This window comes from Odontesthes bonariensis, chromosome 4, assembly GCF_027942865.1.
Source record: "Odontesthes bonariensis isolate fOdoBon6 chromosome 4, fOdoBon6.hap1, whole genome shotgun sequence".
In the NCBI taxonomy this organism is placed as follows: Eukaryota; Metazoa; Chordata; class Actinopteri; order Atheriniformes; family Atherinopsidae; genus Odontesthes; species Odontesthes bonariensis.
Window position 1 is genome coordinate 22,326,639 of NC_134509.1, and position 24,227 is coordinate 22,350,865.

At 39.8% G+C, this 24,227-nt stretch overlaps 1 protein-coding gene across 1 annotated transcript; it reads right to left on the minus strand.

Moving 5' to 3' along the window:
* Window positions 1-95: 95 nt before the first annotated feature.
* On the minus strand, window positions 96-23,687 carry cabp2a (calcium binding protein 2a). Its single transcript, XM_075464483.1, has 7 exons — window positions 23,563-23,687; window positions 22,921-23,103; window positions 4,607-4,637; window positions 1,529-1,663; window positions 1,147-1,256; window positions 911-1,058; window positions 96-698 (listed from the first exon to the last, which is right to left on the minus strand). The coding sequence occupies exons 1-7, from the start codon at window positions 23,620-23,622 to the stop codon at window positions 673-675; spliced, it is 693 nt and encodes a 230-aa protein (XP_075320598.1). The 5' UTR covers window positions 23,623-23,687; the 3' UTR covers window positions 96-672.
* Between the last annotated feature and the right edge of the window lie 540 nt (window positions 23,688-24,227).

Genomic DNA, 24,227 nt, shown 5'->3' on the forward strand with positions numbered 1-24,227 from the left:
TAGTAAGCGTGAAATTCCCGGATGCATACTAGATTCGCCGAAATGTTGAGCATGCATCATGAGGTTACTACTCATACTCAAACTACCCAAGATGCAACGTAACGTGACCTCGCCGATCGTCATTTCCTGTCAAAACGGCAGTTTCAAGCTAGCTGCAACGAGGGTAAGTTCACTTCCTGTTTTCAAAACAAAAGCACTAATTGTATCGTAATGGCGTTCCCTATGATAAAAGGCAACAGGTATTTTTTTTTGTGAAAATAACCGGAAGTAAGTTGCTCACTACGGCTAATTTTAGTAGCGCAGAATTTGTCGGAACAAAATTGTAAATAGCCGGTAATTTGTCAGATTTTCAATACGTTGGGGATCTAAATGACTACTTTCTCGCCTGAAAATGTTTGAAATGTTGGTAAAGTTTACAGACTTTACAGAGAGTGTTTCGGCTCGGGCAGGAACAAAATGCATTGTGGGTAAACGCTCTGCGTACTGTCTGATCGATGAGTATGCAGTATGGAAGTATGCAGTTTGCAAGTATGTAGTATGTAGTATGTAGTATGTAGTATGCGGTTTCGAACACAGCCACTAAGTAGATTTTGTACATCAAGAAGAAGCAGGAACAGTGCACAGTCTGGTCCATGTTGTGTTCAGTGCAGAAGTGGGAGATTTGCTCAAGAGTCAGCGAGACATCATTCGCACAAACTCTGCAGAAAGAGAGAATTTATTGTTATTATTGGTTAAGGGAAGGTGTTCCATGATCTCCATCATCTACCATCGAACAATAAGCTTGATCCCCCCCCTGCGCTGGACACAACTTAAAAGAAAAGTAATCCTTTCCTGTGGATACCAACTAAAAGTGCTTTCCTTGTTTCTTTTTTTGCCCTCAGCTCTCTAACCTTTCTAAGGTATATCTCACCTTCAAAGTCCACCTGTCCGTCCCCGTTGAGGTCCACGTCTCGCAGGATCTCGTCGATCTCGCGGTGGTTGAGCTGCTCTCCCATTAGTTTCTTCATGGCTTCCTTCAGCTCCCCAAGGCTAATCTGACCATCGCCATCAGAGTCAAACTAGGAGATTAAACAGTTTAGGTATTCATATACTTCGTGGGGAAAGCATCAAAAGGAGGACAGAATGTGTGTGTATTGTATTACAGACCTCTCTGAAGGCATCCCTTAACTCTTTGACCCCAATCATGTCTGCAGTCTCAGCGAGCATTTTAGGACCCATCAGTTCCACAAAGTCCTCAAAATCCACTCTGCCTCCACCTAGAAAGAAAATAATGATCTTTTAACATCTTTCACTAGCAAGCAAATCAACAGCTTCATCCATCATTCAGTGATATGAGTAACACAAGATGTTTTTTCAAAGGCACAACCTGTGTTTGTGTCATATGGGACACTTCATGTCATATCAAAGAGGAAGGAACAACCAGAAATGTTGTACCTTGTTCTGACAGCTACTCCATGACAGCTCGTCTAATTCTATTAGTGGAAGATTGTTTTAGACATTTAGAAATGTGTGATTATGAAGGACTCACAGATCTGCTGGCTGAGTTCTATAAGTTCCATCTCTGTTGGCATGTATCCCATAGTCCTCATACACTCGCCCAGGTCCTTACAGCTGATGAAGCCATCTCTGTCTTTGTCGAACTCCTTGAAGGCCTCACGCAGCTCTGCAAGTTAGAAAGACATGTGTGATGAGGAGAGGAGCTAGCCTGTGAGAGAGATGTATTGCTGTTGTATGAAAGTAAAAGGTGAGAATTAGCTTTTTGTTATTATAGCCAATTTTTTTTTATCAGAAAACAAGACATTCATCATGGTAATGTGTTGTTTTCAGGTGCTAATTCCAGTAAAAACTTTTGGTTTCAAATTCTACACGCAGCGGCTTCACCTAAATGATCTGAATATTTGCCCATAAAGGTATCGTGTAAAGTTGTTATTGTGTCTGTTATGTCGAAGGCCATAACAATCATTCACCAGGGTTGTCAAATTCAATTGAAAGATTCCAGTTTCAGTTCCACTCTCTCATGAGAATCAAAAATCTGTATAATTTTTTGGGTTCAACTTTCAGAAAATTAAAGAAAACAAAAGACAAAGCAAATGGATCCACTTTTCCATCAATTGGATGTATGCCAATAATTATTAAGTGAATAAAAGAAACAAATATAGATGAAATCATGGAAATATTGCTACATGTTTGCTTCATGTATTCGTTTGAAGAACAAAGCAGTTTTTCTATTGTTACACCAAAATTTTTTATTTTTACCTTTACTGACATTTCAGTTGCATGCTTTTTGTCTCGGCTTTTATCCATTCACCAACTGAATATGTGAGTGTTTCTGTTTTTATTTAAAGCAGGGCTCAGTAATACGGGTTTGTTTACCATGCAATACACACCCCAAAGCTGTAGGGGGAGCGCCGTAGAAAATAGGCGACAGTCAAGCCAGACTGTCGTAAACCCAACAGAGGCAATTTACGGTTTATTTTTCAAGACACTGGCAGAGAGTTGGAGAAGTAGAGATGCTTAACTCGAATCTTTTGGGTAATCCGGGCTGATTGGATCATTTTGAGGAGGGGATTCGAGTTATACGGACCACTTGAATCATTTATTAAAATAAAAAAAATAAAAAAAACCTTTCTGCCGTTTAGTGGCTATGCGCCTCGCCTTTTTATGTCCCATTTATCAATTCAATTTGATAAATCAAAGAGCAGCCTACGGCTACAAGTTCATTAATTTATTTTTGTCAAGTAATAATTCAATGCCATTTTATCTGAAAGCCAGACACAACAGCTAGTGTGTGCATTTACACAGGCTCTGGGTGACTCAGCGGTCAGACGGGCAAGTAGCGGTGGTTCTGCCATCACGATATCTATTACAAACTATATTACAACTCTAGAAGCTAACCGCATTCAATTTAGCCGTCGACAGCTAATGGAGAGGGGGTGTGTCTGTCAGGCTACCTGGCTCGGCTCAGAGCCCTTTACGACCTGCCGTGAAGCAGTAGTTCTCGGCTCTCGTGTGTCGCGAGACTTCCAGAGCTAAACAAAGCATGTGGCGCCACAGGCAAAGTTGCAAGCGCTGTTTCGGGCTAGGGCCACCAGATGGAGATGGAAATGTTACCGTTTTCATCGCAACGGGTCAGCCAAGCAAACTGATGATTGCCAAGCAATTTTATGACCATGAAAAAGTTGCATAGCATGTCTTTAACAAATTGTAAAAACACACATGAATCAGTCATACATCACTCTGAAAAGAGAGGAGCTTGGATGTGAATGTTTTTTTGCTCACTTACTATAATAAGTCAGATGAGAGAGCAGAAAAAATACCTTTTATTCATCCAGATATTTCTGGATATCATGTCATATTTAGGAAGACGCCGGTCAGTTATGTGAGCTGAATGATTGCTGGCTCAGATCAGAAAAAGCTGCTGAGCGGATGCACGGTGGTGTGGTGGTTTAGCGCTGTCGCATCACAGCATGAGGGTTCTTGGTTTGAATCCCAGCTGGGGTCTTTCTATGTGGAGTTTGCTTGTTTGCATGTACAGGTTTTCTCTGGGTGCTTATTCTAAATTGGGTCAAATCAGTACAAAAATGCTGAGAGTTATCAGGATTATCATTCTATTCAGATGGAACTGGTGTCTTCCAGGATGCCAACATCCTAACCCATGAAGTATGAAGGAAAAGGAAGTGACACATACGGCATCCTCCAGCCTTTGCTATCACCAGATGTTGGCCTGGATCAGCACTGATGGAGGATTTGACCCAACATGTTAGGCAGCACTCTGATGAAATATCTTTTGGAAGACTGACATTTCATCCTTCCATCTGGCTGCCACAGACTTCAATTTCAGAGTCAATTTCAAGGATCAACACAAAGCATTAGGCCTGTCAACACCTTGCCAAGGGGCATTATGCTGGTTTTAACCCTTTAATTTGTCAGTTGTGGTTGTATTAGGCTTTCGACTAAGCATTGTCACCTGAGTCAAAGTGGACTAAAACTCTGAGAAATATCTGCGCCTGTAAAGTTAAAAAGAAGTGGTCCTAAAAACAAACTTCTGTAACAGAGACTTCATGCTAAATGATTATCACATCTGAATTTGTCACTACAACCTTTAAAGAAAGGCTAACTCAGATTCTGCTGTTTTCTATCCTTTTTAAAACTGCTTACTGTGAGCCTGAGTGCAAAAGGGCAATACAAAGTCTTCGGAGGGCCTCTTTAAATGGTTTCTTACCACAAACCTGATTATTTGCCAAGCTTGAAAGTGGTACCCAGAAATGTAGTATTCAAAATTCATCTCCAAAAAGACCAGATGGACTGAGTTTATCCTTTTTTGTTGTGTATTTTTGTGAATATGAAATGTGAAAACATGAGTCAGACACGAGAAACAAGAGGGATAGAAAATACACTGTGAAAAATAATCTTTGAATAATAATCCTTCACTTTGACCTTATATAACTGAAGTAAAAAAATAAACATTTGTGCAAAGTCAGGAACTCTGCAGTGTAGATTTTCACAGTCAAACAGAAGGTTTGAAACGACAGCAAATCAGGAGAAGAGGAGGAATGGAGCGGGAGACGGAGTGAGGATTTGGATTAAGCTTTTGATGTCTCTGTACCTTCCATTTCCTCTGGTCGCAGATCTCTATCCTGTTGTGGCATGGGTTGGAGAGAGGGCATAAATAAAGAGAAATAAAAGTCAGTCATCTTGTACTTTTAGCCTCATTCCCTGCATCTTGTTCCATAAAATAACAAAATTGCTGGAAACATTGTAGCACCTTGTGGTTCTACTCCTTCATCTTTCATTCCTTTGAACATTTTTCTATTTCATACTCATCTGCTTGAGCAGAAATTCTATAAAGGGATTTTGTTGTTTTGATCTAACTGACCCTTACAACCTTTTTGGTTGAGCTGCTGTGTCCAAAGTCATACTGTCTGCTGTTAATATGCTCCACAGCGAGCATTTAAAATGTATTAAAAACTGGCAGATGCACAAAACAATCAGCTTCTCTTTGACCTCCTGCAGCAAAGCTGATGACACTTTTGTGTGCTCACACTGTTCTGAACCAAATGCAACTTGAAATTAAACACTTCAAATTAAATTGTAAAAATAAATCAAACTCATACAAAATAAAAACTCTATTATGACATTAAAAATCAATGACACTTTGACAAATATAGAAATCACAGCTTCCAGTTGATATTGAAGTGGCTTCAGGGAGTGCCGGCGTGGATAAAAGGTGACGCAGGTTAAGTCTCTTCACGACATGTTCTGCGAAGCTGTGACATCAGCAGCAGGAATAATACAGATTAGAGAATGCAGAGGAGACTGCAGAGGCAAGGAGATTACAGCAGTGAAATTGTATTACAAATCATGAAGGCTTATCTGTTCATCATTTCCCTATCTGTTGGCTGACTTTCATCTGCATTTCCACTGCAGTTTGGTCAGATTTTGCTTTAACTGAAATGAACACACATGCACAGGTTGAATGAAATCCCAAGGTTCAGCCGCATAGGAAATTATTCTTCGTCTTACAGTTTTTGTCTTTTGTTCCAAAACTCTGAGAGCAGCTGGTTGTTTTAGTCAATAATGAGTCTTCATTTTTTAAGTTTGTTGCTGTAAAAACTTGTTGATTCCCAATTTGCTTCCATGAAGGTAAAGAAATTCTGTGGGAAACTCAAATGGAAAGAAGGACATTAAAAGACAACAGTGCACACTGAAACTAATTATAGCGCACTCTAGAAAAGCATTCAGTCCACAGCTCTTTTTTTTTGTTGTTGCTTTTTTTCTTTTCATCAGCCAAAGGGTATCAGGAGAGATTAAAAACCAGGAAAGGCCATGAGTCTTAACCTGTGTATTTCATGAACTAATCTGTGCACTCTGTCGAGGAATCCCAAAACATCTCTCTTTCTATCACTGTGAGATCAGGAAGTTAATGCCTGTGATAATTCAGAAAATATTCCACATAATTAAACTTCTCCATTCGCAACTGTCCTTTGAAATTAAAGCCAACATTACTCCCAATAACAGCATGTTGATTTGATTGTATGTGCTCAAAACCTAAAGAGTTTCCACGGCCATCATTTAAGTTTAAGTTCGTTGCTAAGCACTGACCGTTAACACTGGAACTGGGTGGAAATGACATTTTGTAGGTATTTGAACATAGTTTAACACTGAACATTAAATGAATAAATTGGCATAAAAGTATATCTTTTACATGTTCAGTTGACAGAGAGCTACATCCATTTGGAGAGGTGTTTCCAAATTGATGTGTAAGACAAACTCACTCCTCTTCCTTTCAGCTCAGTCTTTTGTAACAAACTCCTGATCGAAAATATTCAGCATTTCAGCTGCTAAATGCTCCTGTTCTGTGATGACAGCTGCATACTGTGGCAGCAAATGAGGATAATCAATGTAGAGGGACTGGAAAAAAAATCAAATACTGCTGAATACCAGACAATGTTAAAAAAAATGCCACGTGAATGTGTTTTGTGCTGTAAAAGTAGAGTGCTGGAGGGTTTATCGCAACAGAAGTTGCTGACTGTAGCAGCTTTAAGGTTTGGAGACAAAATTGCTGCTACTTTCTCATTGTTTCGAGGGTGACCAGCCTTAAAAATGTAACACGTGTAAATTTTAACAATGCGTGATGGATAATCAGTCAGTGCTGCAGACATTAATATAATTCCCTGAAGCTGGCGACAAACACTGATACATGAAGCCAAAACACACCAGAGTCAGCCTCAAAATACAGGGAAATAACAAAGTACCATCTATGATTAGAGTGAATGTATCCACAATGGATTCTGTATAATCACATTTCTTCTTCAGACTTCTCGGTTTAGGGTCAATTATCATCTCTGGACTGAGTGGCTCTGTATAGCACCGCCATTTTGTGACCAAACCACGGGTGTAATGGCCTTTTTCAATTAGCTACACAGTCACAAATTTATGATACCGATCTCTGTCGTCTCCCTATGTAATGCATGAATTCTCTTTGCCCCTTTTTTTCTTTGTGTGCACAGCTGTTGTGCTCAAACACCGACAAATACAGGACTGACTGGGAGGTGACATGAGGAGGTTAAAGATGTCATTGATGGAGAAGGGAGGGGCTGAACTGATTCCGTGGATGACTTTGACCCCACCTTACTGAGGAGAGTTGGGTCACTCTGAAAATGGAAGGGTTTTTCAAGGATTCAAGCAATGACGTTCAGGCTATATTGTGTCATTTTTGCGGTGCGAGGATTTAAATATCATACATACAAGTTGGCTTTGTGCGAACCCCTGTCTGAGGAAGATACAAGCAGGCCCCACTATGTTGTGCATCATGTTGCAGTTCTCAACCAGAGCGCTCAGGGGCTCCTCGCTCCCTCCTTCCTCCTCCTCTTCTGTGTCCGCCTCCCCAACACCACCCAGGGACCCCTGCATTGCAGCAGCCAATTGGGTGCTGCTTCCTTCTACAGGTGACGTCCCCTTACAGGAGAGGGACCAATTGGATTACAAAACAGATAGTTATTACCTTTAATTTATTGACTCAGACAGAAATAGTTTATTCATACATTTTTGCTCTCTTACATATTTATATCTAAATTTAAACTACAGATTATTCTGACGAAGAACAAAACTAATAATTAAATCTCAGCACGATCAGGGTCTCATCGGTTTGTTTCCTTACCTTCTCCCTTTTACTGTTCTTTTTTGAAGCCTTGTTGATGTTTCCCATCACCCTGTCTTCCTGTCCCCCCACCCTCTCTTTCTTCCTTGGTGTGCCCAATACTTCTTCCAGGTTTTTTTCCTTCTTCTCTTAGTCTTCCTCTCTGCTCAAATATCACATAAAAGCACCAAAATCCATGCTAGATCCATTGCATCACAGAGGGCAGCGCCTTTCAAAACAACAGGGATTGTGTCCACTACTACTACTACTACTACTACTGAAAGCGACTCCTGTCAGAACATGTGCCTCAGTCCCAGATCCTATTGGTCCACTGAGAAGTGAGGCAGGTACATGGTGCCACATTAAATCCTAAACTCCTGCGCTGTCTTGATGAGCTTTGAGACGTTTAGTTTGACATTATGGAAGTGCAGCAGGGGGATGGAGAATGATGAGGTGGGGTGGGAGCGCTTGGTCATATCTGGGCTAAAACAACCTGCTGGTGCCAGACAGTGGCTCTGATTGCAGGACTCGTTTTTACCGTTTTCTCTCTCCCTTTCTAACTCACCTCCCCCCTCTGTCTCTCTCACATACAATCACAGACACACAGTTTTTTCCTGTTTATCCGTCACCCCCTCATGTCACAAGTGATTCCTTCAATTTGGTGCAACTTAATCTAATCCATGCCACCCACCTTTCCCACTCTGCTTCTAAAACATCTTACTTATGGTCTCAAAATGACTAGTCTGACAAAACTCTGAGTGTTAAAGTGTGTGTGTGTGTGTGTGTGTGTGTGTGTGTGTGCATGTTGAGAGAGAGGCAAAGGGGGAGGGGATGGTAGAATTATAGATGGAGAGTTGGCTGCCTGTATAATCCGTGGAATTTCAGATTAGAGGGAAAAGAGTTATGTTGACAGGCGATGGGAGTAATGGGGCTGCGAGTGGAAGAAATAGAAGAGGAAACATCTAATTAGTCAGCCACTTTTTGAGGCTTATGAAACGAAGAATGGTTGAAAAGAAAGGTTGTAACCTCCAGAGAATGAGACTTTGGAAAAAACATAGAAGTATTTGTCAAAGGAAAAAAAGTTATAGAAATATTGCAGTTATAGCTTTGAATGCCCATGCCTCTAGGAAATGTTTGACAGATAGATAAAAGAGGCCTGTAAATGTACCTACTAAATTAGACTTTGGGCAACTAATGTATGTTAGTCGTGGCTTTTGACTGTATGTGTTTTCAAATGGGGAAACAAAGTAGAAGAGATACAATATTTGTGAAGGATCTAAAATTCTTCCTCTATAGAAAAACATGAATTGAAAACCTGACGTTAAATGAAGAAACAGCCTCTGGCACTAACTTATAAAGCCTATTATAAAGGATGTTATGCATCAAGAAAAGTAAATAACTGGATGGATCAAGGCAGAGTGGAGAGTTCATGTTTGAAAATCTGAATATATTTTTTGACATAAATGGTTGTAGGGTGCAAACAATTAGACCATATTTATAGTCAAATAGGTAGAAATAACTTACATGATTAAAACAATTCATGCTGAAATGAGGGTTGCTTTTCTAAAGTGTCAAACAACTGCAACAAAGTACCATCTCGATGGCTGAAATGTCCCAGCAACAACAGTCTAATTGTATTCTCACCTGCTTATATAAATGCTCTTTCTAGTTGTAGCTACACCCTATAGCAACACCATCTGGTCTAGCTGTAATCATCTAAGGATGAATAATACGCCAGCTATAGATGAACAATAACACGTGACACATTACAATGCGTCATTATTTATTGAACAAAATGCTGGCAGTACGTAGAAAACTAGTGGCAGCCAGGTGCTGCTGATCAAATTTACCAGACCATCATCAAGTGTGAGCACCTCTACAGAAGCAGAGGTTTCTGGTCTGGAGCATTCAGGTGTGTGTTAACATAACGCCAAGAAGGAAAGACATCAGCAATGATCTTAGAGAAGCAATTGTTGCTGCCCATCAATCTGGGAAGGGTTATAAGGCCATTTCTAAACTAGTGCAGGAGAAAAGGAGAAAGCCTCTTCTCTCTAAAAAAGAACATGGCAGCACAGCTTAGGTTTGCAAAGCTGCATCTGAACAAACCACAAGACTTCTGGAACAATGTCCTTCGGTTGGTGATTGAAATGCTGTGGTGGGACCTTAAGAGAGCTGTGCATAAACCAATGCTGCAATGCAAACCTCAATGGACTGAAACAACATTGGAAAGAATAGTGCTGCAGGTGTTTCTGCCTGTTGAGTCATGGAATAACCTTAATGTCTCACACACTGTTTGGCTTAATTTTGGGTTAATTTTGTTAAATAAATTATGACTGTGTAATATGTCATGTGTAGTCGTTCATCTGAGGATTATTTAAAGTCCTGGTAAAGAAAAGATCATTTTTTTCTATTATGAGCCCATATATGTAAACCTTTAGACCTGGTATGGGGTATACATTCTTTTCCATATGACTCTATATTCCATCCTGAGTAATGTTTAAACTTTAAAGTGTATAAACTTGTCTTCTTTATCCATAATCAGAGGCAAAATGTATAATGTTTTGACTCCAGATATCAATACAATGTCAGCGTTAGCAGTAACATTCAGTATCATCAGATTTTGCCCCATAGTAAGAGTTAATCTAGTTTTGTGTGGGTGTGGCTGTGTTTCCTGAGCTGATGTCTGTTGTGATGCGACTCATGCTATGCTGCGTGCATGCCAGAGATTAGCACATGAGAAAGGCTGAGGCTGCAGCCCTAATACTCTGTGGTCAGTTAAGGACAACAAGCATATTTTTTATAATTGTCTACAATACTCATTATCCATTCAGACCACCCCCACCTTTCTGTTTCTTGAGCATCACCCTCTCCATATTTTTCTCCACTTACATATCTCTTGTTGCTCACTTTTTCTGTGCTACGTGTCTCTCTATATGCTTGCTTGTTTCCTCAAGCATAGGTAAAAATACAGAGTTTATTTTCACATGATATATGGACATAATATTTCTAATTCATTAGGCATTTTTGCAGGAATTCATATTAATTCTTGTGCGGGATGTGTAAAAGCCACTATCACCAGCAGAGGGCAGCAAAGTACAGCCTGTTTGGAGCTGAAAGATGACCATAAACTCAGAGGTAACTCTCCAACACAACCAACAGATGTCAGCCTCATGCCTTCCTATGAAACACAATTGCTCATTGTATTAATCGAAGAATCATTTGCAATGTTTATTAATTTTTTACACAACATGACATTAAACATTAACATGTTTAACAACGGGTTTAACCATTATGAATCACTAAGTTCCTTCCAGCTCCAAAGACTCCAAATTCTCCCTCAACCTGGCAGTCTGACCTTTCAATGAACCTGAGCTAGATAAAAAAAGAAGAAAAATAAAAAACATATATTGTTTTTTTTTTTAATTTAGAGTCTTTCCAGTGAAGAAAGGACAGATAATAATGAGATGGCGTGCATCCAAGGATAGTCTCTTTGTTATATAATAGTATGTGCCCTGACCACTGATCCAGCTTGACACCCGGCAGATTGATTGAAAATGGAAGACTAAGTCTTGTAATGGGATTTTCCTGGCCTTGCTTTCACTTCTGTGCTTTCTAAACATGCACAGAATTCTTCAGAATAACTTGAGCCACGATAGTGTCGCTGGCTTTAAGTGGAATCATTGCACAATGCAAAGTTGTGCAAGAAAAAAAATTACTTCTACAGGAAACCAGTTTGTTTTGCTCAGGGTAAGAAAAAATACAAAGATAAGGGCAAACATCCTGCTTCATTTAACAGCTTGGTGCGAACATAAAGCGCCTCAGCCTTAAAACCCAAACGCGGCAGCTGGGTGAGAATTTGTATTTGTGCTCCATCCCTCGACAACAGCAAGCACAGATGCCTGAAAACATAGCTAGAAAGCAGGCCAACAGAAATTCCTGAGCTGGGGTGGCAAAAATATGATGGACACTTTCCAAAAGTTGGGATTTTCCATGCCCTGCTATGTGAATAGCCTTAGTTACAGCCTGCATTGTATCACTGTCTAAATCTGCATCTCCTATAAGGTTGGAACCATAATCCCCATGTATTAAAGGCTGGTAATGACACTTCTTATTGAAGAATACCAAGCCTTTTAATGTCAGAACATTAATGGAAACATAAAAAGCTCATCCCTTCAGTCAGTCTTTGTCTATACTCAGTACTACCCACATCCATATATCAATGATTTCTAACCCTAAACGTGAGATAATCTCTCCTGCAGTTTGATTTACATGCATCATATATGTAAAACGTTATTGGATATGTAGCTCTAACTGAGGTGTACTGGTTTGAATCTGTCCGAGTAAAGATGAGGTTGAATAGTGACATTAACATAACCAAATCCCATGTTTGATCCACACATTTAAGAGAATCACTGACAGGTCACGCTGTGACCGAATGAGATGAACATGATGTACATCATTCAATGTATAAGCTCTTTCTAGTCCATTAAGATTTACAGCATGATTGCAATAATTCCAGGTCTTATGGCTGCATATAACTACAATAAATACATTTGATTTTATTGTCATCACAATGTTTACATTTACGGTGGATCAAACTGCTTTATATGACGTGAGTTGTTGCAAATTTACAAATATGCTGTTATTTCTGGTTGCTGTAAGCCAGTTTTTTAAACGGCACTCCTTTTGTTCTGCACTCAAGCAGAGGACAAGGTGAGCATTTAGCAGCTGAACAGACAAATGTTTGCAAAACACAATTGTTGGTTATCAGAATAAATAGATTAAGAGCAATTTAATACCAATCAATAATGTCATATCAGTTGGTCGGATAGTCACTACTTTGAATTCATACCAGCTGCTCTTTACATGTTTGCTTTTTTCTTTCTATGTTGAACATAAATGCAACAAAATTCCAAATAAAGCGACTCTCTTTCACATATTTTATTTCTTTTTTGTCCGACAGTGAGGCTATACTTCTAGAGAATAAACATAACCTTAGCATCATATGACAAAATTACCATACATATTATTTAAAGACAACATATGTGCAAATTTTAGCTATATTCATATTAGTGATGCTCCGATCAGCATTTTTTGGACTGATCACCTATCACGATCACCAAAATCATGATCTACCCGATTGCCGATCACTGCCGATCGCGGAATGAATCGGACATTTCCATGCCTTTCATCTAGCAGAGAGTGCACCATTTATAGAAATTAAACCGCCAGAGGTAGCTGGGGACATGTAGAACAAGAATCTGGTGGAGTTTGCAGTAGTGATGCTCCGATCGATCCGCTGCCGATCATGATCGGCCGATAATGCCCAAAAATAGCCTGATCGGCGATCGGAAAAATATGCCGATAAAAATGCCGATCACGTGACGTAAATTACTAGCAACCACTTTCTAATGTGGTACGTGACGTGTGTACAGAACCGAACAGGCAAAACCTCTACAGTGCATCTCGCCAACATGACCTCTCCTGTCTGGAATTTCTTCAAAGTGTGTCTGAAAGATGTGAAACTTACTGCGGTCACGCCATCTGCGCTTCAGAGAGGTACGGTCGCGCTAGCTACGGATTTATGGTGCATTCAAGTGCACCCCGTAAACTCAGAAATCTATATCGAAGTTGATTTTCATTTGTGGGAATACATACACCTGTCATTACTTGGTTGTTTTTTTTAACTACATTCTTTTTAATGATTAAAACAAAATGATAGAACAAAATTATTTAAGCATATTCAGAATCAAACTCATTTCTGCATAGTCAGATTTGAAAACTTCCTTTAGAACCAAATCAAAATGTTCTCTGCCGACTCCACCAGATTCTTGTTCTACATGTCCCCAGCTACCTCTGTGGTGATTTTCAAGTCATTTCACTGCATCATTGTTTAATAATCTGATGCTGACATCATACCCAATGGATGATGTATATGGGCAGATTAAAATATTAATAGAAAATTAAAAAAAACAATTGTTTTCTGCAAACTCCACCAGATTCTTGTTCTACATGTCCCCAGCTACCTCTGGCGGTTTAATTTCTATAAATGGTGCACTCTCTGCTAGATGAAAGGCATGGAAATGTCCGATTCCTTCCGCGATCGGCAGTGATCGGCAATCGGGCAGATCATGATTTTGGTGATCGGTGATCAGTCCAAAAAATGCTGATCGGAGCATCACTAAAAAAAAGCAAACAGATCCCATCTCTGTCCAATTGGATCTCTCACAGTGGGGTTACATAGCAGTGTAAAGAATCGGATTAATGGCTAAATTACAATAAGACCGAGTTATTAAATTCATGTATACATCTTAGTTTGACTAAAAATTGGACCGGATCGGGTTAATCGCAGTCGGATTAAGAACCCAAGATAACTCGGTTGATAAACGTGCTTGTAGACAGTGAAGCTCGTGGTGAATTGGACTTTGCGTTCTGCGCATGGTCGAGATTTTTTTCCCGGGGTCGTGACCCGGAAGTCAAAGGAGACGATATTACTGTTGTTGTCGCCGCCGTCGGAAAGAAATGAACAACACAATGGAGAATGCGCTGTTGTGCATCGCGTTTGTGCAACAAGCAGCTCATCACAAACGAAGTGTAGAGGGACGTAGCTTCATCTTGCTCTTCGTTCTCCATCTTTCTCAAATGCCTGAGTTTGTTGTTGTTGTTGGTGGTGAAGAGGTCAACAGGAAGTGGCTCTATTAGCAATAGTTGAAATGGGTACAGCGCCACCTATCATACCGGGTATGACATGCTTTGTGCCTATGATTCCATTTACTCACCACCATGTATACTTGGATGATTACCCTTGTTCAAATAAGGAGCATGATCCAACTATAACTATAAGCGAATTAAAGGCCTACATAAAGCTGACACTACACCCAATACATAATGATAATACATACACAGAGGAACAATAATGATCATTGGACCCTACACCAAAACATTTCATAAACGCATGAAATTTGCGATTTTGAATTTGCCGCTTGGAAATCCTTCCTGGAATTCCAGACTGGGGGCGGGGCTTCCGTGCGACGTCACATGACGTCTCTTCATTGTCTTCTTCATTGTCATCAACAATATTCGGATCGAAGTTTGCCGTGAAGAAGCTGTCCAGGTCTGGCAAACTGCTGTTGATTGTTGGGGGTTGTTCCAGCAGCTGGCACTCGAGACGTCACACACCTGTCGTCTGCTACTTCCAGTTTGCCAAATTCGAGTCAAATGTGGTGATAGTTTATTGGGCCTAATCAGGACTATCCAGGGGCCTAAAATTATTTTAAAATCATAAAAAATGCATGGTATATAAGGAATCGATCTGCTATTTCAGTTTTGTGCAAAAAAATCACCTTTCTGTAGGCCTTTAATCTCATCATGTAGACCCACTGACTGTCCTGTCACCATTGGTCCCTCTGTCTCATGCAGATGTATCTTGGCAGGAGGTGGACAGAGCTAGCCTAGAAATCTAGACGCCCCTAGCGACCGCAAATTGGATTTGCTCCCTGTACAGCTTTTTGCTGTACGGGTCTGGCTTGCTAGGCTAGGACAGAGCAGCTGCACAGAGTGAACCACTATCTGAAATCCATCTCAGGTGGCTCAAGCTGCCACACTCTATCTGGAATTCCATCAGATCTTTGGAAGATTCCCCTCTTTTCCAAAACAAATGCCACAAACAATCACGAGTTACCTGCATTAGTGTTTCTTCACTTGCATAAAATACACTCAGGCAGGAAATATCGCTTCCTTAGGTCAGAAGAACAGTGGATTCTGTATCCTTAAAGGCTGGAATTCACCAGAGTATTCACATTGATCAAAATCATTACGTGACCAATTTGATTCTTACTACAAATACTAACGACCACCTCTGCAGAGACGAAGAGACTCTGCAGAGGTGGTATGTATTGAGACAAACTGTGCTTCTGGAAGCACGGCTCAGAATGGTTACTTTTTCTTCTAGATTTCTACATCTATATGTCACAAAATACATGAAATAAAAACTAACAAACACAAACCTTGCACTGTTTTGGTTTGACTGCGTTACAGTAATGCTATTTAAGTGACTATTTATAGGTTACGGTGAGGGTTTAGGGTTATTACAACAAGCTTATCTTGTAATAGCCTAATATGGCCAAACTTTTTTTTTTTTTTTTTTGCCCAAAACTGAAGTATTTTTTCAGGACATTCACAAAAACAGTATTTCTTACAGTGTGTAACTGTTCCTATGCACATACATGTCAAAAGAGAGAAAGAGAGCGAGAGAAACTCGTGGCCCGGTACAAAAATGAAGAAGTTTGGGGCACTTTATAGCTTAACAGGTAGCTGGTTGAGCAGACGTTCCTTGTATAGAAGCTGTAGTTCCTCAAAGCAGCCGGCTCCGGTTTGAGCCCCGCCCTGGAGCCCTTCCCTGCATGTCTGCCCCCTTTCCTGTCTATCCACTGTCAATTACATGCCATCAGTTCCCATAAAATGTTTAAAAAGGGTCAGGGTTGAAAATGCATTTTGTGACAGTTTTAGTATGTTTATGTTTTTGGAAGACGCTTTTATCCAAAGCAACTTACACTCATATCCTAGGTAGGCAGGTGGTGTAAGGGGGTCTTGCCTAAGGACTCCTACTGGAGGTCGTTCATTTCATGCGGGTGGGTCAGGATTCAAACCACTACACTATCCAGTGCTAACCTATGTAAGAAAACAGTCTCCTTCATACATGCGTTGTGCCTACTCAAAACCCCGTCTTCATTAACCCGCCGCTGTTTCTTCCCATAATTCACACATGCCAAATAGAGGCAAATTAGCCCCACATCAGTGACAGCATTGGTTAGAGCAGAGATACTCATTGCGCGGCTCGCGAGCCACATGCAGCTCCTCAAGCTTTAATCGGTGGCTCGCACTCGCAAAGTAGCTTATAACAATATGGTAACAATAACAATACATTTTTTCAAATAACATACAGCGAATACAGCACAGTATTAAGTATTTTTATCAAGTATTAATTAAGGCTTAATGGTGTTTATTAAAGCTGTTAAACCTGGCAACACAGCCCGCTTAAACCACCCTCACACTTGACTGTAGTGCACGCTAGCTCCTTTAGCCAGCGCAACATGCAGGAACAATAAATCGGTTTTTAATTAAAAAAGTGAAAAACCCAGCACAAAAACCATGCTCATCTTGAATGTCTCACTATGATTACAACAACAAACTACAAATACAACATGAAGAAAGTCAAGGACATGCATGCCAACTTCCGCTCATCCCAGTATTAAGGTAAATATGATCTTAATTGAAAATGTTTTGGCTGTGTTGTTTCTTTTTTTGTGGGATGTTTTATATGTAGAAATGCATATTTGCAAAAGGGGAATTTAGTATGTTGTCGTAAAAGTGGCACTTCCCTTGATTTTGCTCTGCCAATGTGGCTCTTGTGAAAAAAATAGTGAGTATCACTGGGTTAGAGTGACGTATCAGTCCTGGCTTGAAAAGGTAAATGTGAAAGAGGCTTGTTTTTTTTTTATGAACACTGCAGAGCTTTTAATGTGTTACTCAATGTGTGCTGAATAGCAAGTGATTCTGATTCAAAGTCAGAATTGCTCAGTTTAGAAAAAAATCAAGCCTGTTTTCTCTTTGCGAGGCGGACTATTAATTTACATCTTTTCAAAAGATATCGTCCAAAAGTTGCACAAATATGTTCGTTTGGAAAGAACAGGAAGTTCTTACTAACCAGACTTGATGAGACATGAAAAACTATGAAAATCTGAGGCAGTGGTGTAGTCTACCTTTTTGAGGTGGGTATACTGTATAGTTGGCCAGTCATTGGCCCGTGGTACAAAACTAGGGGTCGGGACTCGGGACCCCTCGGAACCAATAGTAGCCCCTTAATGCACGCCGTACCTCCAGTGGCGCGCTGTAATAGTCATTGAAAAGTAATAAGTACCATAGTACTACAATACTATGACATAACACAGTTAGGATGAAAAGCCCTCTAAAAACTATGACAAAAAATAGGCCAATGTAAAGTTTCATTTTTAAGCATTTTCATCTATGACAATCAAAAATGTTACTATCAAGTAGGCCTACAGCAAGTCAAGCCCAAACAAAATGAAATGAACTGATTTTTAAATGTAGGCCTATAGAAATATAGCCTGTTTTGTAAACTCATCACATGCACTAAAGGTTTTTGCATCTGACATTATATCGCAGTAACAGTGTAGTAGATAATGTAATTACCATTGCCTAAGTACAGATACATCTCCCCATCCATGCATACCATGGAGATAGCATGGTTCTGGCTAGTAAATAAAGTTTAGTTTATGATAGATAAATTACTTAATCCAGACAGCCACTGTACATATCATCATGTAGACCATATACAGACAGGTATGGCGATTAGGAGTTTTTCCCAAAGAAGAATCCCAGATAAACAAACGTCTAGAATTTTAAACTAAGTAAGCAAACGTGGATCAGAGTAGCTAGCTTGCTAGTATTGAGAGAAGAACGAAAGCTAGACTACAGCATGACTAGCCTGTGTTATTGCCGTGTTATGTCCACAAATTAAACAACCTAGAAGGGTAACTTGGTAGCAAAGTCTCATAAAAAGCGTGAATTATGTTTTTGACTCAACTTAACTTACTTTCGGAAACGTCAGGTCGGGCAACCTTATTAAAAAAGTTCCTAAGGTCTTGCTGTCCCTTGCGCCTGGCCATGATCCTCGTCGTCCCCAACTAAAAACCTGGAACGCTGCTGCTTTGTTTAACCTGGCAGCTCGCGGTCGGCTACCTAGCGAAATTCACTGGCATGTTTTCATCACGCATTGAGGCTTTTCAAATAATAATGATCATCATCATAATAATAATATATTGTAACGACCCAGAATTAAGGTAAAAGCACACGGACTGGCTTGTTTCCTCCTCTCCCTGTCAATCACTGGACCGCAGGTCATCACTCAGGTGTGGGCTGGTGATTGGGGAGAGGAGTGGGCGTGGGCCAGTCTGTGTGCAGGTTTGGTGTTCTCCTGGGGCTGGTTGCGGAGCAGGACTGAGAGTCACCCGTGTTCTGCGATTGTACTGCTTGTAATAACTTAATAAAGAGCCGTTCGGCTATCGCGTCTCAGAGCCTCCGTGAAGTCATTACAATATGTTCACGAAAGTTAGACAACGTGTTAATAAATCACTACCATACCTGTCAACAGCCATGGAAAAGTGTGCCCTGGAAATGCAAACTCTCGGGTTGAGATGATGAGATGATAATTCCATAATCCGATCAGAATGGTGAGAACATGGAAAACATATCGTATCAGCCCATTCCAGATGTACAATGACTTTTCGTAGAAGCCTCGACTTTACAAAGTCCTTTCCTTAGCCACTAAGCACCTACGTACGCACCCCATGATAGATTTTTGTCTTGGCTGACAGCGAGACATAAAAAACGCGTCTGATTGGTTGGAGATTGACTGACTGCCGCAATTTCCGAATGAATGCAATTCTGAAGTGTTGTCGTTGTATTGTTAAATTATAACAAGGCTTCCATGAAAAGTGGTAGTTGATGAAACGTGGCTGTGCTATTCTAAATATTGAAAAACGAATTTTAGGTGGGTATACTGAGCATTTCAGGTGGGTATACTGAGCATTTCAGGTGGGTATACTGAGCATTTTAGGTGGGTATACGGAAATCCCCCCAAAAAAGAGGTGGGTATACGCCGTATACCTGCGGTAACTGTGCCATTAGAAGTAGAACTGTGTCCCACATCCCCTGCTCTCATTCTCAACCACCAACCTACCACCAAAAGGAGGATAATGCCTTTGGCACCTGTCCAGATTGAGCTTTTCATGTGATGTTAAAGTTAGATGTGAGTTCCCTGTGAAGTCCATGAGGTCGTATGGATTAGAGATTCTGTTCTGCAATTGGATGAAGCGATAGAAATGTCACAGAGAAGTCAGAACTGCATTTTTATTATCGCTATATCCTTGAGTGTAGAGCACAACTGTTGCTGCACAGTGCCCCATTCATTATGGTCTATCAACTAACCCACTTTTAAATCTGTTGGCAAAATCTTCTCCTGTTTTTATAGCAATGCCCTTGTTGCATTGTGTGCATTTCTAACCTTTTAAGTTTATTTATTAGAGGCTTTACTTTTCACATCCTCAATTTGAGTGTTGTCTTTTATAGACAAAAGTCAATACCACAAATGAATAGCACAAGTGGTTCTCTGTGACATAGTACAGAGGTTACTGTGCAGCACGAGTCTGAAAATAAAAATAAAAAAAACAATATTTAATGTTGTGTTTGTAAAGAAAATCAGACAGCTTTTCAGAGTAGATCCACTTTTAAACCTCATCTTGTTCCTGAAAGTTCAGCTCTTTCTTTAGCAGCGTAAATAAAACTTATCTAAGCTTTAATCTTCCTTTGCAGCGCAAACAATCTCTTCTTTAATTCTTGATAACATTCAGCCTTCCATCCCTCATCCCTGCCCACCCTTTCCTCCGTTTCTCATCATTCGGTCCATCTGTTGCTGACTGTATGGATGACTAATGTGAACAATCATAGCAACATAAAAAAAAAACAAAGCAAAACACAATGTTCTTTTCTTCTCTGTGGACAACTGAATAATATTCTGGGATTTTTAAGCACAAACTTATGTGACATAAACTCACCACAGGCAAAGCTCTCTTATAATACTGTCTGCCCTTGTGCAGCATATTACCACACGTTTCCTATTTCTACACAATCACTGTTTGTTATTTTATTCTAATGTAAGCTTTGTGTTTATATTCCAGGGAAATTTTCATTGTGACAACAACAGGTGAAGCTGCAGACATTCAGGAAAGGGTCACGCTAGGCCAACAGTGCGGTAAAACAGCCTTCCACTACCATTAAGATTACTTCATGAGCTCATTAACAGGTTAACAGGTAACACTTTTTACCCGAATAGAGTAGCTGGCATGGATTAACAGATTCAAAGTGCATAAAAAAAGATATTTGTCGAACCATGTGTACTGATGCCTTACCAAGTTCTTTTCTATATTTGTTAATCTATATCTGTGACAAGACCTGGATAATATGTATCCGTGGAATATGAAGAGGCTATTTCGGTGAAGCACCTGAATTTGATTAATTTTAAGTTGATAGCTGCTGGCATTAACTGTACCAGATGTGGTGACTGTATCTTCAAATTGTTCAGTGGTGCATCATGTGAATCTGTCCTTTGCTATAATAAGTCATCAGAAGTCTACAGTTTAACTGACTGCTGGATAAATGTGAGAATGATCAAAACAGTGGATTTTATCTTTGTTCCCGTAAAAAAGCTGACATTTTACATGGGAACTGAAAGTGTCTAACACAAATATTATGGCGCATTTTCCAAGGTAACCAAAGCCATGACAATTGCAAATATAATTATAGTTTACGTGCTTTTAGTCACTGGCAAAACCAAAACTAAAGGAAACCCCCACATTATCTCACCACAGTGTTTTTTAGACTTCCTTAAATAGAGAAGAGGACAGGAAAGTATACTTCCACATTCGTGATCTTGAGCTTAAATGTCATGTTATCATGTTCTTGCTAAATGTGTCAACACAAAAATGTTATGCAATTCTTCAAAGGAAAGTCTATATGGGCGGTTGAAATATTTTTCACACGCCCATATCAATCAATAAATAAATATATATATATATATCTGTGATGACATGACTGAGATGAAGATAAATTGTTCTAAATGCCTCCGGGTGACTGGATTCAGTATAGTGTCACGAACATGGGGTTTTGCGCCATGTTTTTAGTTCTTAGTTTGGTGTTTTATCATGTTTTAGTTTCTCATGCCTTGGTGTTTAGTTCCTGTTTAGTCTTTAGTTTTCTAGCTCATGTTCACTCATCAGTCCGCACAGCATTTAGGTTCCCTGTTTTCTCACAGTCATGGTGAGATCCTCACCCTTCACGCCACGCCACGCCACGTCAAGTTCTTTGTTTTGTCATGTTTTGACATGTTTTGTTTTCATAGTTCTAGTCTTGTCATCCGGCTCAGCCGGGTTTTGCTTTAACCTTGTTTTTGATCAATAAATCAAATCTTGTTTTTTGAAGTCTGCATTCGTGTCCTTACGCCTCGCAATCATCGCACTCCACGGAAACATAACATATAGATCATAAAGCCCATCCCTCTGCATGTTTGAGAATAGGACTGAAGCCAAATGACACCATAAAAGTAAACCAAAAATAGATTTGATACCATTTCTGTCACATAAGTACCTATTATCACACGGAGATTTAGCTAATTAACGTCTCTGGTCATTCTATAAAAAATGGTTGACTCCAAAACACTCCCAACACCTCTACAATTTATACAGGGATACAGTATGATGTGTGTAACTACTACAGCTTGTTTTCTTAATGTAGAATCTGCTGGAAATAAGAATTGTTTTTATAACTGTAAACAGCAGTTTATATCCAAGGATACCACGGCTATGTTGCATTGGTGTGTCACTACAGTAGTTCAGAAATGAAAAACCACTGACTCGAGTGGGCCTTCGACATTTTTAGTTGCCATCACAGTCTGTTAAATGCTTTCAAAAGGAGTAGCATCCAGTTGGTTGAAAGCACCATTTTATGCTTGTGGATCTTTCACATTAGGCCTTTAAAGCCATAAATATTTATGGATTATTCTCTAGTTTATTGGACTCCAGTGTTACGTAATATACCCATTTTTTTTAAGAAAGTAAAAGTTGTCACAAAGTGAATGTGTACAATGTTATTCCCCTGCTTCTCATCATCTGAGTTTCAAACAACTGATAAGATTGCATCCAGTGCAGATATATTTATAGCATTTAGTCTTTAGTCTTTGCAGTGTACAGTTGTTCACCATCTAATTGCACTAACAATTCTAGAAAGAAAAAAAAGGAGAAAACGTTTAGGTTCAATTGTAATTCTTCAATTTCAGTTTTTTAACACCAGCTGTGAAAATACATGCAAGTAGTGCTTTAAATAAGATTTTCCGCTCGTACATGGCAGGGTAGTAATCATTCCTCTGTGGGATTTGTCAGTGCCTTCTGTTTTTTTGTTTTATTCCGAGACCGACTCCATGATGTTGACTTCAGAGAATGGGGGAGACGATGCCGTCGATCAGAAAAGATTCAGAATCTGAAAAGCTTAAACTTGTGCACATGCAGTGCTACATGTGTGAAGAAGTATTCAACATACTGTGGTATGTCAGCCAAGCATGTAAACAATGCCACATAACACAAGAATGCCACCTTGAAGAGTATTCATACACATAATCATCTGAGTTATTTGGTGCTTCAGTGTCCTACCTGTCCAAAGACAGAGGCAACGATGGGGCATAGCTTCCGCTTGTCTCCCTCTTGCAACCAGATGTCATCAGGGTCTCCAACAGGGGACGAAAGGCTCAAGGTCTTGGCTTTAGACTTTGGTGGTCTCTTTATACTAGCTGAACTCCATCGCCTTATTGAATCAATCTTCTTCTTGATTGAACCCTGGAAAATGGAGCATAAAAGAGAGGTGAAAAAGGTTTATCATTCAACTGGAATTAGGGTTTAATGAATAGGTGAAGGGTCAGATAACTGGACTGACTTTGACTCGCTGAACTCTTCAAACTTAAATGCAATGCAAAATAAAGAAGCTGCTGCAACAGGAGTAACTTCGTGATGTACCGGTTCAAAAAGACCCTGCACTAACAAAAGTTAATAAAAAGGAAAGTTGCTTGGAAATAAAATAATTAACTGAAAATTAAATTACTTCTACTTAATTAAATCACTGACTACAAACTGAAGTTGTCTTTGAATGAATACCAAATTTAAATGATAATTCAGTTTGAAAGCTGTAAACAAATGACTTGAGTATTGACACCCCGGATCAAAACTTGTGCTTCCGTAGTTTACCACTGGCAGGACGGAGCACGTTACAGCCACATTTCAGCATGTACATCCACTGACCTTCTTTACTAATTTCCCCTCTTGCACGTCCACAGACGGTACTCTTTTCATCTCAGTCATCTTTGTAGTCCAGCTGGCTTACACAGAGAAGTCTTCTTTCTCTCTGAGTCTCGGTCTCAGTCACTCTCTCTTTATCTGTCCCTAGAGCATCTGACTCCAGCTCATAATCTGAGGCGTATCTCCAACCGCTTTGGCTCCTCCTTCTCTCATTGCTCTCCCTGGCGCTCTCCATCTTTCAGCTCTCCTCCTGTCTCTACATCCGACACTCACCATGTCATCCGTCTGCTTGTATCCATCTTTCTTCTTGTTTTTTCTCTATCCTATTATCATTACCATACACGTTTCTTTGTGCACAATATTTTTACCTTCAGTCTTAACAAATTAAAATATGTATAAATGTGTTTTTATTAGAGTAACTGGAAAATAAGGATAGCCAGCAGAACAGTGTCGGTGACAGCTCACACATCTTGTCTATTATCAGCCCGACACTATTTAAAATTTTCTGTTCATGTATTTGGCATCTCTAGTAATCCTGTATTTTTTTCCCGACTCGTCCTTTGATCTCATCTGCTAGGATTCTATTGTTGGCTTGTCCTCAATCCTCTGCATTTTATAGTGCTTCCCATTGTTTATCATATTTCTCATATGGGACCGTGCACACACAC